This window comes from Momordica charantia (genome assembly GCF_013281855.1).
Source record: "Momordica charantia cultivar OHB3-1 chromosome 1 unlocalized genomic scaffold, Mcharantia_2.0 BLBB01000001.1, whole genome shotgun sequence".
Taxonomy (NCBI): Eukaryota; Viridiplantae; Streptophyta; class Magnoliopsida; order Cucurbitales; family Cucurbitaceae; genus Momordica; species Momordica charantia.
The window spans coordinates 14,215,307-14,228,899 of NW_028275157.1; the positions used below are offsets into that span (position 1 = coordinate 14,215,307).

Below are 13,593 nucleotides of genomic sequence, written 5' to 3' on the forward strand. Positions count from 1 at the left end.
GTCTAGAAACCCTAATAGCATAAAATTTGGGATGTATGAGAAGACTCCAGTCTGTTTGGCCAATATTTCAACATTATTAATGCAATAGTATCATTTGTGTAGCCTATAAAAGGTCACATTAAACTTTCACCTTACCCTTTTTAAAAGTCAGTGGTTAACCTTTTGATTGTGTACTTTACTTTTGAAACTAAATGAAGTTGATTTAGGTGCATGTTTATTGCATGCAGTTAGCACCCTAGCATTTAATTCCTTAATTGCCCTTTTTGTTTATGTTGTTGAAAATATTGTGTTTTAAGTATTTGCTTTCTTGAGCAGTCATTAAAATATTTAGTGAGCGGATTCAAACTTTTTATTACTGGCTACGACGATGGTGTATACTTACACATATGTGACACTAAAAAAAAAGTGAGGTAAAAAGAAAAAAAAAATAGCTCTCCCTTTTCCTTGACTAATATTTTTTCGTTCCCACCGACGTCACCGACCACAATATTCACCACTCAAGAGTATAGATCATGATCTTAAGCTAGTTTATGTCTACGAAGTCGCACCACACGAGCAATGATGGAAGAGGAAACAAAGGTTTGGGAAACTGATTTCTCACATTTATGCTTTGTTGATTAGCTTAACTTGTTTTAAACACTATTCTAATTAGGTTAGTTTAGTTAAATCAAGTCTCTTATTTGATTAGCTATATGGAAACAAGCTCTCGATTATACATTTGAGATTTTACAGCTTTTTTATGATGATCGATGAAATTTTAGCCTTTGTACATTCTTTTGCTTCCAAACTATGAGCATGTATTGTGTGCAGTTGCTTGCTTTATACCTTGCACGCCTCAGAAACTGTCCAACTTGATAAATCATTCAATTTTTGGAGGGTTTCGATTATAAGATTGAAAAAAAAGTTTCCTATCTAAACTATACTATCAAGATGAGGAGTGTTATCAGGGTTCTTTTGAGTTTACTCACACAGAAATTTGATGGAATTTTCTCTCTTAATTAGGGGCAACCATATATAGGAACCGTCGAGTCTGAATTGGATGGTCAGCTCAACCCATTATCTTCTCATTGGGTTGGGTTTGGTTGTCGGGTTGTGTTTCTTTTTATAGTTTTCAATTTTTTATTATCACGGCGGCAGCGGCTGAGATTAAGATACAAGATGAAAGAAAATAATATAAAAACTTTAAATTTAAGACTGGGATTAAAACTAAATGGACGGTGGACATTTAAGATAAATATATATGCATAAATTCGGATTGCGTTGGGTTGGGTTCACACGACTTTTTAAAGGTTGAACCCGAAACCCAACTCAACCCAATCCAATGCTTCATCTACCCCAAGGATTGGGTTGGATTGAGTTGGTCGGGTTGTTGGGTTTTTTCAACACCATTAATTTCAAAAAATTTAAACCATACAGATGGGCCAGTTATACATTTAGCCCACGAGTATCAACGGACTCCTACCCATCTGAAAACAGAAGAGGCAATCACATCTTTGGGAAAGCCCAATTCTACAATTGGGCCTGGCGCCATATCTCCCCTTCCTTTTATTTGTTCATTTCCATTAAAGTTATATAAGAAATTAAAAAAATATATATTTAACATTATACATTATTCGTAAGTAATTTGACATGTTAACCATGTGACATGTATTTTTTTAGTTAATATATCTCAATAATTATAATAAAAACATTCTTATATAGAATTGAATAATTATTGATGACTACTAACAAATCTTTAGATACTTTTTTTAATACAAATTATCAGCAATAATTCCTTAAAAAAAAGATGGAAAATTTTTATCATTTTTTGAAATTGGCGCGATTGTTTAGGCTTCCTCATATATATATATATATATATATACACTTTTAATTCATTATATGTCTCTTTTTGACTTTAGACACAAATTTGTCTAATGTTTGCTTTTTTGGTAAAAACATATAGGAAAGGGAGAGAAAAACATTATCTGAAAATTGATTAATCAAAAATGTCTGATTGCTTTGACTCCATTTCCTGTGTTCACAATCAGTGTCTGTTCTTTCTTTCTTTTTCTTGCTCAAGACAAAATCATTACTCAGCTTTAGTTACTGTTTGGCTGATGGGATTTGAGCCTCTCCCCCCAAGGAAGCCCTCTCTTAATAAATTCTCTCAACTTAAGATGACATTAAAAATATTACAGGATATGGAATTCTAATCAAAATCATTTAAAATGTAATTTATTTTTTTTAGTACAGGATATGAAATTAATCAAAATCATTTAAAATGTAATTTATTTTTTTAGTACAAAATATCAAATTCGAACCCACGACTTTATGCGTATGTGTCAATTATAGATAAGTTTCATTCAAATAATTATATTTTTTTCAAACCTAAAAATATATATATAATAAAACTGTTATTGAACAAAATTAAAACAAACCAAAATAAAAATTTGATGAAAAGGGTCTCAAAGATCAAACATTATAAATCCTCCCCAAATTAAGTTTCCATGTAGAGAGATCAAAACCCTAAATGGGTCTCATGTGGACTATGGATATCTCAAAGATTTCTCTCGTTAATCAAATTATGAAGAAGATGAGAAGAACCAAACTTCATTTTCTGCACTGTAATAGTAAATTCTTAAAAGGAAGTAGAAAAATAATAAGAATGTATATTTGAAGGAAGAAGAAACACTGAAATCTTTGTTATTTCAGTAAATTGAGAGTTTTAATGGTAAAATCATTAGCAGCAGCAGCAAGAGAAAGTTTTCACGGTGTTTTTTTTTTTTTTTTAATTTTTTTAATCCAATTCCAACCAACAATACACAGAAATTCACCACCAAATTCAACAAAAAAAAAAAAAACAGTTCCATCTTCTTCTTCTTGGGCTTAATTTTTCAGTACAATCTGAGTACACTTCTTGCTATGGACTGAGCAGGATTTGGCCGGTTCTTCACGATTCCGCCGCCTGATCGCCGGCTGCCCTTCATCGGCGTCAGATAGAACCGGAGCAATCCATTGTCGACGACGTCGTTTGGTGAAAATCTCGCACTCTGATTTCTCTCCAACGTCACGAACTGTTCTTCTCTCTTCTTCCTCGCGAATCCGCCGCTCGTTTCCACATTGCTCTTCCTTATGCTGCCAAATGATCCGCCATTGTTGTTCTGCGAGCTCCTCCAGCTCACGCTGCTGTTGCTTCTCAGCAGTTTGGGATTAAAACCCCCTCCGCCGCCTCCTCCTCCTCCTCTTCTCCCGTCGCCGCGAAATTCCGGCCACGATTCCGATAAGGACCTCGTGACGCCGTTATTTCTGCTGCTGTATCTGTCTTCGTCTTCGTATTTGCTGCCGGTTCGCCGGTGGATGAAGGCCCAAATGTTCCACCCCTTCCCCCACCGGCGGGACTTTTTCGCCTCCTTCCGTTCGCCGTTCCTGAAGCCACCGCCGTTTCTGAATGGAATTTCGAAGGTCTCCGAACAGTCGTCTCGCAGGGAATTCGAGTTGGAATCTCTCAGAACTTTGTCTGGAGCTACCAATTTCGGTGCAGAGAAGAAATCAGCGGTGGCCGGTGAGACCTTCGCGTTTGACGACGACTTGATCTCGTCGATCTCCGCCACCACGGCCGCCGCCGTTTTCCGTATCGAGCTTGATCTGTCGAGGCTCTTTCTCCGGCGAGAGGAGTCGGAGTAGTAATCTCTGGTCTGTTCTGAGCCACCGGGAATGGCTTCGTCCTCGTCCCCGGAATATGCAGGTTCTTCGACCGGAATTTGGGTATCGGTCCGGGCAATATGAACCGGAGCATCTTCAACCACCGAGAGCATTGTCGGCATTCTGGTGAAAGTACGGCTCACCAAATAGCCATCCCACGACGCTCTTGGCTCGTCAAAGGAATACCGAGGATCGTCGAAGGAGATTCGGCCGGCGTCGAGCGAGAATCTCGGATCAGTATCGCAAGACCGCCGGCCGTATCCGTAATCGGCGATTTCCGACTGAGTTTCTCTGAATTGACGGCCGATCGGCTTCTCCACCGGCAATGTGGCGGACTCGCCGCCATTTCTGCGCTTCTTGAGCTTCTGCTTGTCCCTCCATTTCTGCCATTTCTTGCTGAAAACAGAAGCGGCCGACCAGAAACTTCCGGCGATCTCCTTGAAGTCCCGACCGGAGGGTTTCTTGGGTTGGGAATCGAGATCTATGTGGTCTTTTATGCTCTTGAAGTCTTCTTCAAATGGTTCAATTTCAGGCCTCGGTTCTTCGTTCTCCTCTTTGATTTCTTCTTCTTCTTCCTCTTCTTCTTCCTCCTCTTCCACGATTTCTTGGACTCTGCCTTCGACCACATTGCCGCCATTGGACTCCTCAGAAAGCTCTGTTTCAGGGTCAGTTTCGTCGCCTTCTTCCTCCTTGGGCTCCAACACCGGACCTTGAATAACAGCAGAAGAAGAAGCTAAGTTTCTAGGTTCATCCTCAATGTGAACACCGCCATTACTGACCCGAGGAGCTTCATTCTTTAAAGGATTCCGTCCATCATCCTGACTAAAGAGAGTCCAAAGAGTGTTCCGAACCCTCACGTCACAGGACTTCCTCTGAGGCTCAAAAACGCCGGAAAACCCCTCGTTCTTAGACGCCGAGAAGGATTTGGTCCGACGAAGCTCGGGGAAAAACGAAGACGGTTTACTCCGGCCGGAGGAGCCGGCAGGACCCCCACCGCCACCGGAGGGCTTGAAGATGGCCTTAAGAGCGGCGGCGGCGGCGGAAGAGTTAATCGGCGGCTTTCGGGAGGAGGAAGAAGAAGTAGATGAAGAAGGATCGAGTACAGCGAGACGCTCGCAGAGACATGAAGGGCAGAATCCGGTGAAACGCTCTTCTGGATGACGGTCGCAGGAGGTGGAGGGGCGGTGGGGCTGCGGTGGCAGCGGCGGCAGCGCCTCCGTCACTGGATTCATTTCCGGCGGATTTGATTCCAAATGGAGAATGGGTAGCCGCTGCTCATGATACAGAAACAGAATTAAGAAGAAAAGAGAAAAAAAGAGAGACCAGTGAAGAAATGCACCAGTGAAATTGAGAGAGCAGGAGAGAGAAAGAAGAGAGAGAGAGAGAATTTTGGCTCCAACGGACATAAAAGAAAATAAGGTTAAAAACGACTGAAGAATTGGAGAGAGAAATTCTGTGAGGGAAGAAGAAGGAGGTGGCCCCCACATGCTGCGTGTCGCATCCCTTTTCCTTTCTCCGTTGTTAAAAGAAGGGAAAATTACTATTCTAGGGACATGCGCCGCTCTGAAATTACCATTTTACCCCACGCTTTTTCTAGGCATTATGATATAAAGTTTTTTTTTTAATTAAAAACCATTTAATTAATTTTGCTTCCCTTCTCCCATTTAACAAAAACAACACGCTCCTTTCCCTAATCCATTTCCACACACTACAAAATAAATAAATAAATAAATAGAAAGAAAGTACATAATTCTATCAATAATGTTATTATCAATAATGTTATTCTTATTGGATGGGGGTTATATCTTATGATTGTTTAGGCCAATAATCTATTGGTAACATATCAAAAAAAAAAAACTAGGCATAGTTATGAAATATATATACTCGATCAAATTGGTTTGAATCTATCTCTGTTTACGTAATGTTAAGCTCCAAAAGAAAACTATTATTAAGTGGTTAAGACATTTTTACTTTCTTCTAGTGTTTAAATATACGAACCATTTTAGTCCATATTATTCTCCTATGTTTCAGTCACATTATTCTAATGAAAAAAAAAAGAAATTATTAGATATTATTATTATGGTAATTTCTTAATTTATTTTAGACTCTATAATCATTTCATTAGAAGTAGAAATTAATTTTTCACAAACCCAATTAAAGTACTCATCTGTTACATTAATATAACCTAGTTCTTTAGTAATTTTCTCAAACTTTCCTTAGCCAATTGGAAGTATCAATAACGTTTATCGTTTTACAAATCATGTCTAATCTCAACCTGATGCCTCTCATGTTATATGTTATAGGTAGACTCCCCTTTAATTTTTATTTCTAGTGTGTTGGAGGCGAATTCAACCTAGCACGTGGCATATGTGGATTGGAAGAGGGTGTGACGTATTGCAATGGTGGACAAGCTTCGAGTTTCATAATCTCGGTTATGTGATCTATGGTCGAGCCGACGTCTTGTGTGACCGAACCGATCTAAATTTATAGAAACCTACTCCTTGTTATTTGCTGATCTGATTAGCATCATCTAAGCTCAACCTCAGTCACCGACAGACTCCACGACAATACGCCGTAATTCACAACCACCTTAAAGAGCCGTTGAGGCACTGTCGAGAATTATTATGTATTTCATCAGTTGATAAAATAATAGTTTATCAAAACATGAAACTCTTTTTTTAGTACAACATATGGGGTGGAGATCGAACTCACGATCTTTTGATTGGAAATATATGTCAATTCTTACTTTGATACGAAACGTAAAACTCTACCGTTCGTCGTTGAGGTTACTTTAATAGTGAATTTTTCTTTTAAAAATATTCCTAATGAGATGGGATGATAAGGTAACAAATGTAAAAAAAAAGTAAATAAAACAGAGGGTTGGGTCTGAAGGGGAAGGTTTTTTCCTCATTTGGCTTTCCCATCTTCCCCTTTATTTCTTTTCCTGTTTTAGGGTTTTCTTTTTGGTTTTTTATGGCCTTTCTCTGTCTTTTGCATTTTCTTTTCTTGCCAAACAAACAGGGTTTTCTTCCCCATTCTCAATCCTGCTTGTGTTATTCCCTTCCTTGTTTTGTTTTGCAATAACTAGTCACAATTTGATCTTTCACCACTCAGTTTTTATTTTTTATTTTGTTTTATTTTATTTTTGTCACTTCTCCCATGCTTGAATGCCACATCAAGTTTCTGCTTTCAACCAAAAAAAAAAAAAAGAGAGAGAGAGGAAACAGAGACAATAATTTCAGATATGCATATATAGGGCTTGTTTGGTGACTAATCCTTTTTTGTCACTTTGCTTTAAATGCCACATTTTCATAATATACATAACCTTTTTTAACTTATATTAGGTGGGGTGAAAATTTAAACTGATGACTTTTTTGTCGGAAATATATGTTTTAATCAGTTGAGCTATGATCGGGTTGGTGATTATGTATAACCATTGATTTTGCATTACATATCGATGGAGATGTTATCCCTCGTTTATACATGTGAGTTCTATCACATTTTTAATAAAGCTAATAAGTATTGATATTAAATATGTAGGATGATAATTGATGTTTTATAGTTATGCTTCGATTGTTACTTAAATATTAAATTTAACTAATAAAAGATGGATAAATTTATTATCAACCAACCACATCTTTTTATGTTTAAAATGATATAAATATTCATATGAACGAAGTAAAAATAATTTAAACTATATAATTCGTTTTCATTAATCTCTAGTGGAGGTTAAGATAACGACTTGATAAATTATAGATTGAAAGGTGTCACGTCATCATAACAATTCTATAGTGTAAATATGTAAGTCTGGAGAGACGATTGAAGCATCTCGGCCACACCTTTTGGTTGAGCTGACAAATACATTAGATGGTCGTGCGTGCCTTCATAAAAGCTGGGGCAACCAATATGAATCTTAAACGGTTAGACCTTTGTAAAAGACAAGTCGACTATTACAACTTCACGCCTTACTGCTCTTAACTCTTTTTCTACCAATGCACGGACTCCACAACAATTATAATAGTTGAGCAGGTGACTCTATTTTTCAGGTACATGATATTATTCTCTTTTTTATGAGCATATATTGGACTCAAACGAACTTGAGCATCAAAGTCTCTTTGTGAATCTAGGTCAACCTCGTTGGATCCGAACTTGACAAGACGATCTATTTTGATCAAACATTATCTCTATTCAATTTAGCTTCGATTTTGAATATAAAAAATGCAATCAAATCAACAACACTTTTTTTTCCCTAATATACAATTTATGCAGTATAAAAATAAATTTGAATTACATGCATACTTCAATATGTTATTTAATAAACAAATGATATATATATATCATGAGGAGTGAATTCACTTTTCTAAAACAAATAAAAATAAAAGAAATGAATGGCTTTTTTTTTATTTATCTTTTCTTTACTTTTTTTTTTCACCAAAGGAAGGGTTACTTTTTCTTGGGCTCCTTATTCCGCGGCCTTTCAAATTGGCTTTGGCATGTCTTCACATATTTGCCAAGGGATGCCCTTATTATATATAATATATATACCTTTTTAATTCACAACAAACTCTTAGTATTATCTCAAAAAATAATAATAAAAAATAAATAAATAAATAAACCTCTTACTTAACAAATCTCTCTAATAAAAAAATGTTAAAAATTGTAATATTAAATTTGATTTTTTCTTCTTCTTTTTTTTTTTTTGATAAAAATGATTCAGTAATTGACCTGAAAGATTTACTGGTATCCTTACTGTCTCGAATACAACTACTTATTTCAATTTATCCGGAAAGATCATCATTGGTCGGTCGCTTCCAAAGAATCAGACTCAAGGACCACGATCTGGAGATTGCGAAAACCTTGGAGGTAACATAGGTATGAATTTCATGCTTGGACATCATTACAACTCGAGGATTAATAACAACACCAATTCCACCTCTGCTACAAAACTATGCTTGCTAACTAGTAAATTTATTTTTGTTCATAATATACTTTCAATCCGGATTTTTAAAATGTTAGATCAATTTTAAAAATAAAACAAAATATTCAAATATTTCTTTTTTTTAAGATTTCAAAAATATTGTCGAAAAAAGTAAACGAAGAATATTGTTAGAAACTTGATTTTTCCAATTAAAAAGATAAAACAAAATTACTATCGAAATAGTTTTAACTCGTAATATCACAAGAATATAAATTTGCGTATTTAACAATAATTATAAAACATAGAGGTTAAATTACAAGTTTAATCTCTAAATATTGAGGGTTGTGTCTAATAAGCCGGTGAACTTTAAAAAGAAGTCTCTTAACTTTCAATTTTGTATACAATAAATCTCTAAACTTCAAAAAGTTAGTATAGTTCAACGGTAATTGGTACATATCTCACATATTGTACTAAAAAATAATAATAAATAATAATTCATAAGTTAAGGGTTTATTAGACACACAGTCAAAACTTCAAAAACCTATTAGATACAAAATTTAAAGGTCATAGACCTATTAGACATAACTCAACTGATTGAGGCACCACTCGTATGTTCAAATCCTTGCTCCTATTTATTGTATCATAAAATTAATAATTATTAATTTTGTAGTAATGTATACGAAAAATAATAGAAAATTTAAAAATAATTTTATAAACCAGAAGTCATATAATAATAATTACAACAACAACACGAAATAATAATGAAATTCAAAATAATAATAATTATTATTACGAAAATGAAAGCACACGTGCAAACGTAGAAATTACGTATCGTCATATATTTTCCCTGAACACGAGACCTCAGATTTTGGGCCCACATTACCCCACTCTACTTCCATGCACCTCACCGCACCTGATTATTTCTCTCAAGTCCTTTTTCTTCCCTGATAAAAAAAGAAAAAGAAAAAGAAAAAGTAGTAGCATAGGGAACGATCTCACGTGTGGTGGGGTGGATACTGAAGAGAAGCCAATTCATAATAATAGAATGCATAATTCATGATTGAAACATTCGGCTCACCCCTAATAAAATGCGAATTTTTTAAAATTAGGAGTTGGAAAATAATGAAACAAATCTCATTAATAATTACAACCAACTTTTACCAGCGTTAACCCGAGCATAACTCAATTGGTTAAAAAGCACATATCTTTGACCAAAATGTCGTGAGTTCGAATATTTATCCTTACACTATTGTACTTAGGATAGAAATAACTATTTTTTTTTTAAATAACAGGTAGGTGTGTCTTAATTTTGCACAAAATTGACAATTTTTAAAGTCGGACTAAATAGATACACTCATGAATATCTAAAGACTAAACTAATGGTTTAATCTAAAATATATAGATAATACATACTAATTAAAAGGATATAATCAATATTAACCAAAATACACATTTTTGTTCAAAGCCACACTTACGAATTATTGTTAATAAACAACGTACAAAATGAATAAGACATTACCATAAAAAATAATGAGTTTTTATATCAATACGAGAACTAATTAAAACATATATTCTAGATCAAAATATTAGAAGTTCGAACATTCAATTTACATTATTGAACTAAAAAAGCGGAAGTTTTGAGATCATTATTTACTCAGTAAAAAGATGTTTATTATAAAAAAAAAAAAAAAGAAATGAAGTAGAGTTGAACTTGGATGAAAAGACCAAAAGAAAAGAATTGGAATAAAAAAGAAATAATAAATAAATAAATAAAATAGAGAGGGGTGTGGAAATAAAATAGCTTTTGGCACCGCAAAGTCACGAGGAAGGGTGGCGGTTGGGGCAGGCAATGGCATCATCCTCTTCAATCGTTGGAGGCAATCACATGAAAGAAAGCCTCCCTTTTTGTGAGGCTTAAAGGGAGGGGTATGATGGTAATTAATGCAACTTTGATTGATTGGGGGCTGGGAGTAGCAATTGTGTGTGAAAAAGAAATCGCTAAATTAACACAATTACCACACAAAAGAAAAAAAACTCCTAATCTTTGGTCTTTTATTTAGAAAATACTCGTATATTTTAAATTTTTCAATACTGTAGATTTCATATCTTTCAAAATTACTCTTTTAACAAACATCCATTAATATTTTGAAACAGAAAGTTAAATCTAAAGCAATATGATAATTATCAATTTTGCCTTCAAATTTTTCAAGAAAATTGCAAGAGAGTTTACTTTTCTATTGTCTACCTAATTTTTCTCTAGTCTTCCTTTTAAAAATAATAACTTCTTCTACATCTCATTTCTCTTCAAACTTAATACAAACAAGCTTTCACATTAATTCTCACGTTGTCTCAAATTCTCACCTTTCAATTTTTAGATCAAAATATTAACACTAATTTGCTACAAGCTAAAGATAGTATTAAATTTTTTTTTTTTTAAAAAAATAGAGATATTGGGGATATGTTTTGTAATTTAGCCCAAAGAAATGGGGGAGGGTGATGGGTGTGTGTATTTCTTTATTTATATATATATATATTTTTTTGGGGTGGCTGGAATATATGAGGCGTAAAGTGTATTAGTGTCCTCTATCTTTAACTTTTCCTTTATTAATAAAGTAAGAGTTTTTAGTTTCTTTTATTCTTTTATTTTTTATTAAAGAAGAAAGGATTAGGAGTTTGTCTCTCTCTCCATCTTTCTCTGTCTAAGTGATCTGTCTTTTATGGGTTTTTTCCCCCTCTTTTTTTCATGACCCATAAGGATATGTTTGCATGGAATTCTAGAGAGAGAGAGAGAGAGAGAGAGAGAGAGACACAGATGCAATTTGGGACAAAAATTCTTCAACTTGTGGGGATGGATGGCCCACATCCTACAATAATCAACTACATTCCCATCCATGCTCCACTAAGATACAATTAGATTTTGCTCTTGTTCAAATTCTCTCTCATTCCAAATTTGTTGGTCTTTTGACATTTAATAATCCCAATGATTTGGGTTTTCTTTTTTGGCAAATCTATATATGGAATGAGGAATTGAAGGGTAGGTATAAGGTTTCATTCATTTATATCTTACCGAACATAATTCAAAGGTTAAAGCATTAGTAATCTATCTTATTCGTCAAAGATATATTTTAAGAGAAAAGAATAGAGAAAAATAACTATCATTGATACGTTTTACAAATTTTATTTTAGAAATATCATCATCAAATCGAGTGAATATTAGTGACCTTTTTTTTATTCTTAAATAAGATACAAACCTAAAACCTAAAACTAGTTAACTATTCATGTAATAATTTAATAACTAAGTGCTAAACTAAGGCCGTCTAACTTCTACAATCTATTTTTTTTTCCTCCCCTATATTAATAAATGACTATGATAATAATATCATTATTAATAATAAAAAAAGAAGAGTTCAAAGTTGTCTTACATGGATCTAAAATAGTATTAAAGCAACTTAATCATTTCATTTTCTTTTCTCCTTCTAATCTAATGGACGGCAAAAGAATCTTGCAAAGATTTTCTCACACTACAATCTATTGGAATTATTATGATCCTAAAAACAATATAAAACTCCCTACAAATTCAACCACCTGTGCCCAGAAAACACCAAAACAATAATAAATTCATGCATGCCTATGGATCCACACCAAGGCTGAGGATTCAGCAGCAGAGACAGAGGTGAGGCCATGGAAATCTAGCAGTAATATATGCCCAAAAAAAAAAAAGAAAGAAAAATAAAAATTGTTTGACATGAAAAGAAGTTCAAAAATTTCAATTTTTTAAGCATTATTCAGAGCCTGCAAACTGAGATTATTAGGAAGAGAGCAGATTTGGATTTGGCAAAAGGGGGCAGATTGGTTTAAGCTTTGGTTTGTGTTCTTTTGTGAAGGGAAACTGCAGATTCTAATGATCAGAGTGTGTGCAGTTTTTGTCTCTCCCGTGCTTGCTTTATGCAGTGAGAATGAGCTTTCTTCAATTTTCTTTAATTCTTTGTCATTTTCTCAATGGAAAAGACACAGAGTTTGGGAACAGTTTCCCAGTCTTGGATTCAACACATCCCCACCCCCCACACCCTAATGTTTAACAAAATATTCCAATTGCAAACCAACCTCCAAAGGCCAAACTACATAATTTCACTAACAATAAATAAACATATGGTTTTATCATAATGTAAACAGCACCACCATCAGTTCATTTTCTTGTCAATGTGACAGACTTCACATTATCATTGTTTTTCATGATCCTGTGGTGATCAACAATAAGACTTCAGTTGATCGCCAGTGTTCCATTCCCCCTTTTTTGTTTTGTTTTTTTGGCTGGTCCTAATTTTTCTAATTGGTTGGTGCTAAAAAGTGTACAAAGAGTTCTTAAATATTGGTTGATGCTAAAAAGAAAAGTTGTTGACTCCATATTAGTGCGCCTAGGATACCGATTAATTTATTTTTATTGGATCATAAATATTAGTAGAATCTACTGGTTGAATATAATAAAAATAAGGTTGAAAAAAAAAAGTAAAAATCTGGTAATGATCTAAACCAACAGAGAAATCAAACATGTGGTGAAAATAGAGAAATCTAAAACTGGAATGGAAAATGGCAATGAGCCTCTTGCACAGATGAATCTATCAATAATTAGAGCATCAAAAATTTCATGAAAGGAACAACCATGGCCTGATTGAGTGAATCTAGAGGCTAGGTAACATAATCTTGGGCTTATGAAAGTTACCTTTACCGATTCATAATGAGGATAAAATGGTGTGGAGCACCCATTACAGCAACATGCTGCTAGTGGTAATAAAAACTAATGAGAAGTAGATAGCATAAACATGCGCATCTAAAGATTCCAAAAATTTCTACAAGGCTATAATATCAAATAATGTTGTCTAATTTTATGCCTAGATTATTATTGCCCATAATTAGGCAACCCATATTCGCTCAAAAAGTGAGTCCCGAGTGACAGTTCCAAGTGGAATAACTTCTTTTCCCTTGGTGTTTTTTTG

At 34.4% G+C, this 13,593-nt stretch overlaps 1 protein-coding gene across 1 annotated transcript; it reads right to left on the reverse strand.

The window, feature by feature from the left end:
- Positions 1–2,666: 2,666 nt before the first annotated feature.
- Positions 2,667–5,096, reverse strand: OPS (LOW protein: UPF0503-like protein, putative (DUF740)). The gene has a single exon (XM_088126444.1). The coding sequence runs from the start codon at positions 5,085–5,087 to the stop codon at positions 2,874–2,876; it is 2,214 nt and encodes a 737-aa protein (XP_087982570.1). The 5' UTR covers positions 5,088–5,096; the 3' UTR covers positions 2,667–2,873.
- Positions 5,097–13,593: the final 8,497 nt, after the last annotated feature.

What these genes read in the sequence shown, in the direction of transcription:
- OPS (XM_088126444.1), bottom strand. Translation starts at nt 5,087, where the DNA reads ATGTCCGTTGGAGCCAAAATTCTCTCTCTCTCTCTTCTTTCTCTCTCC.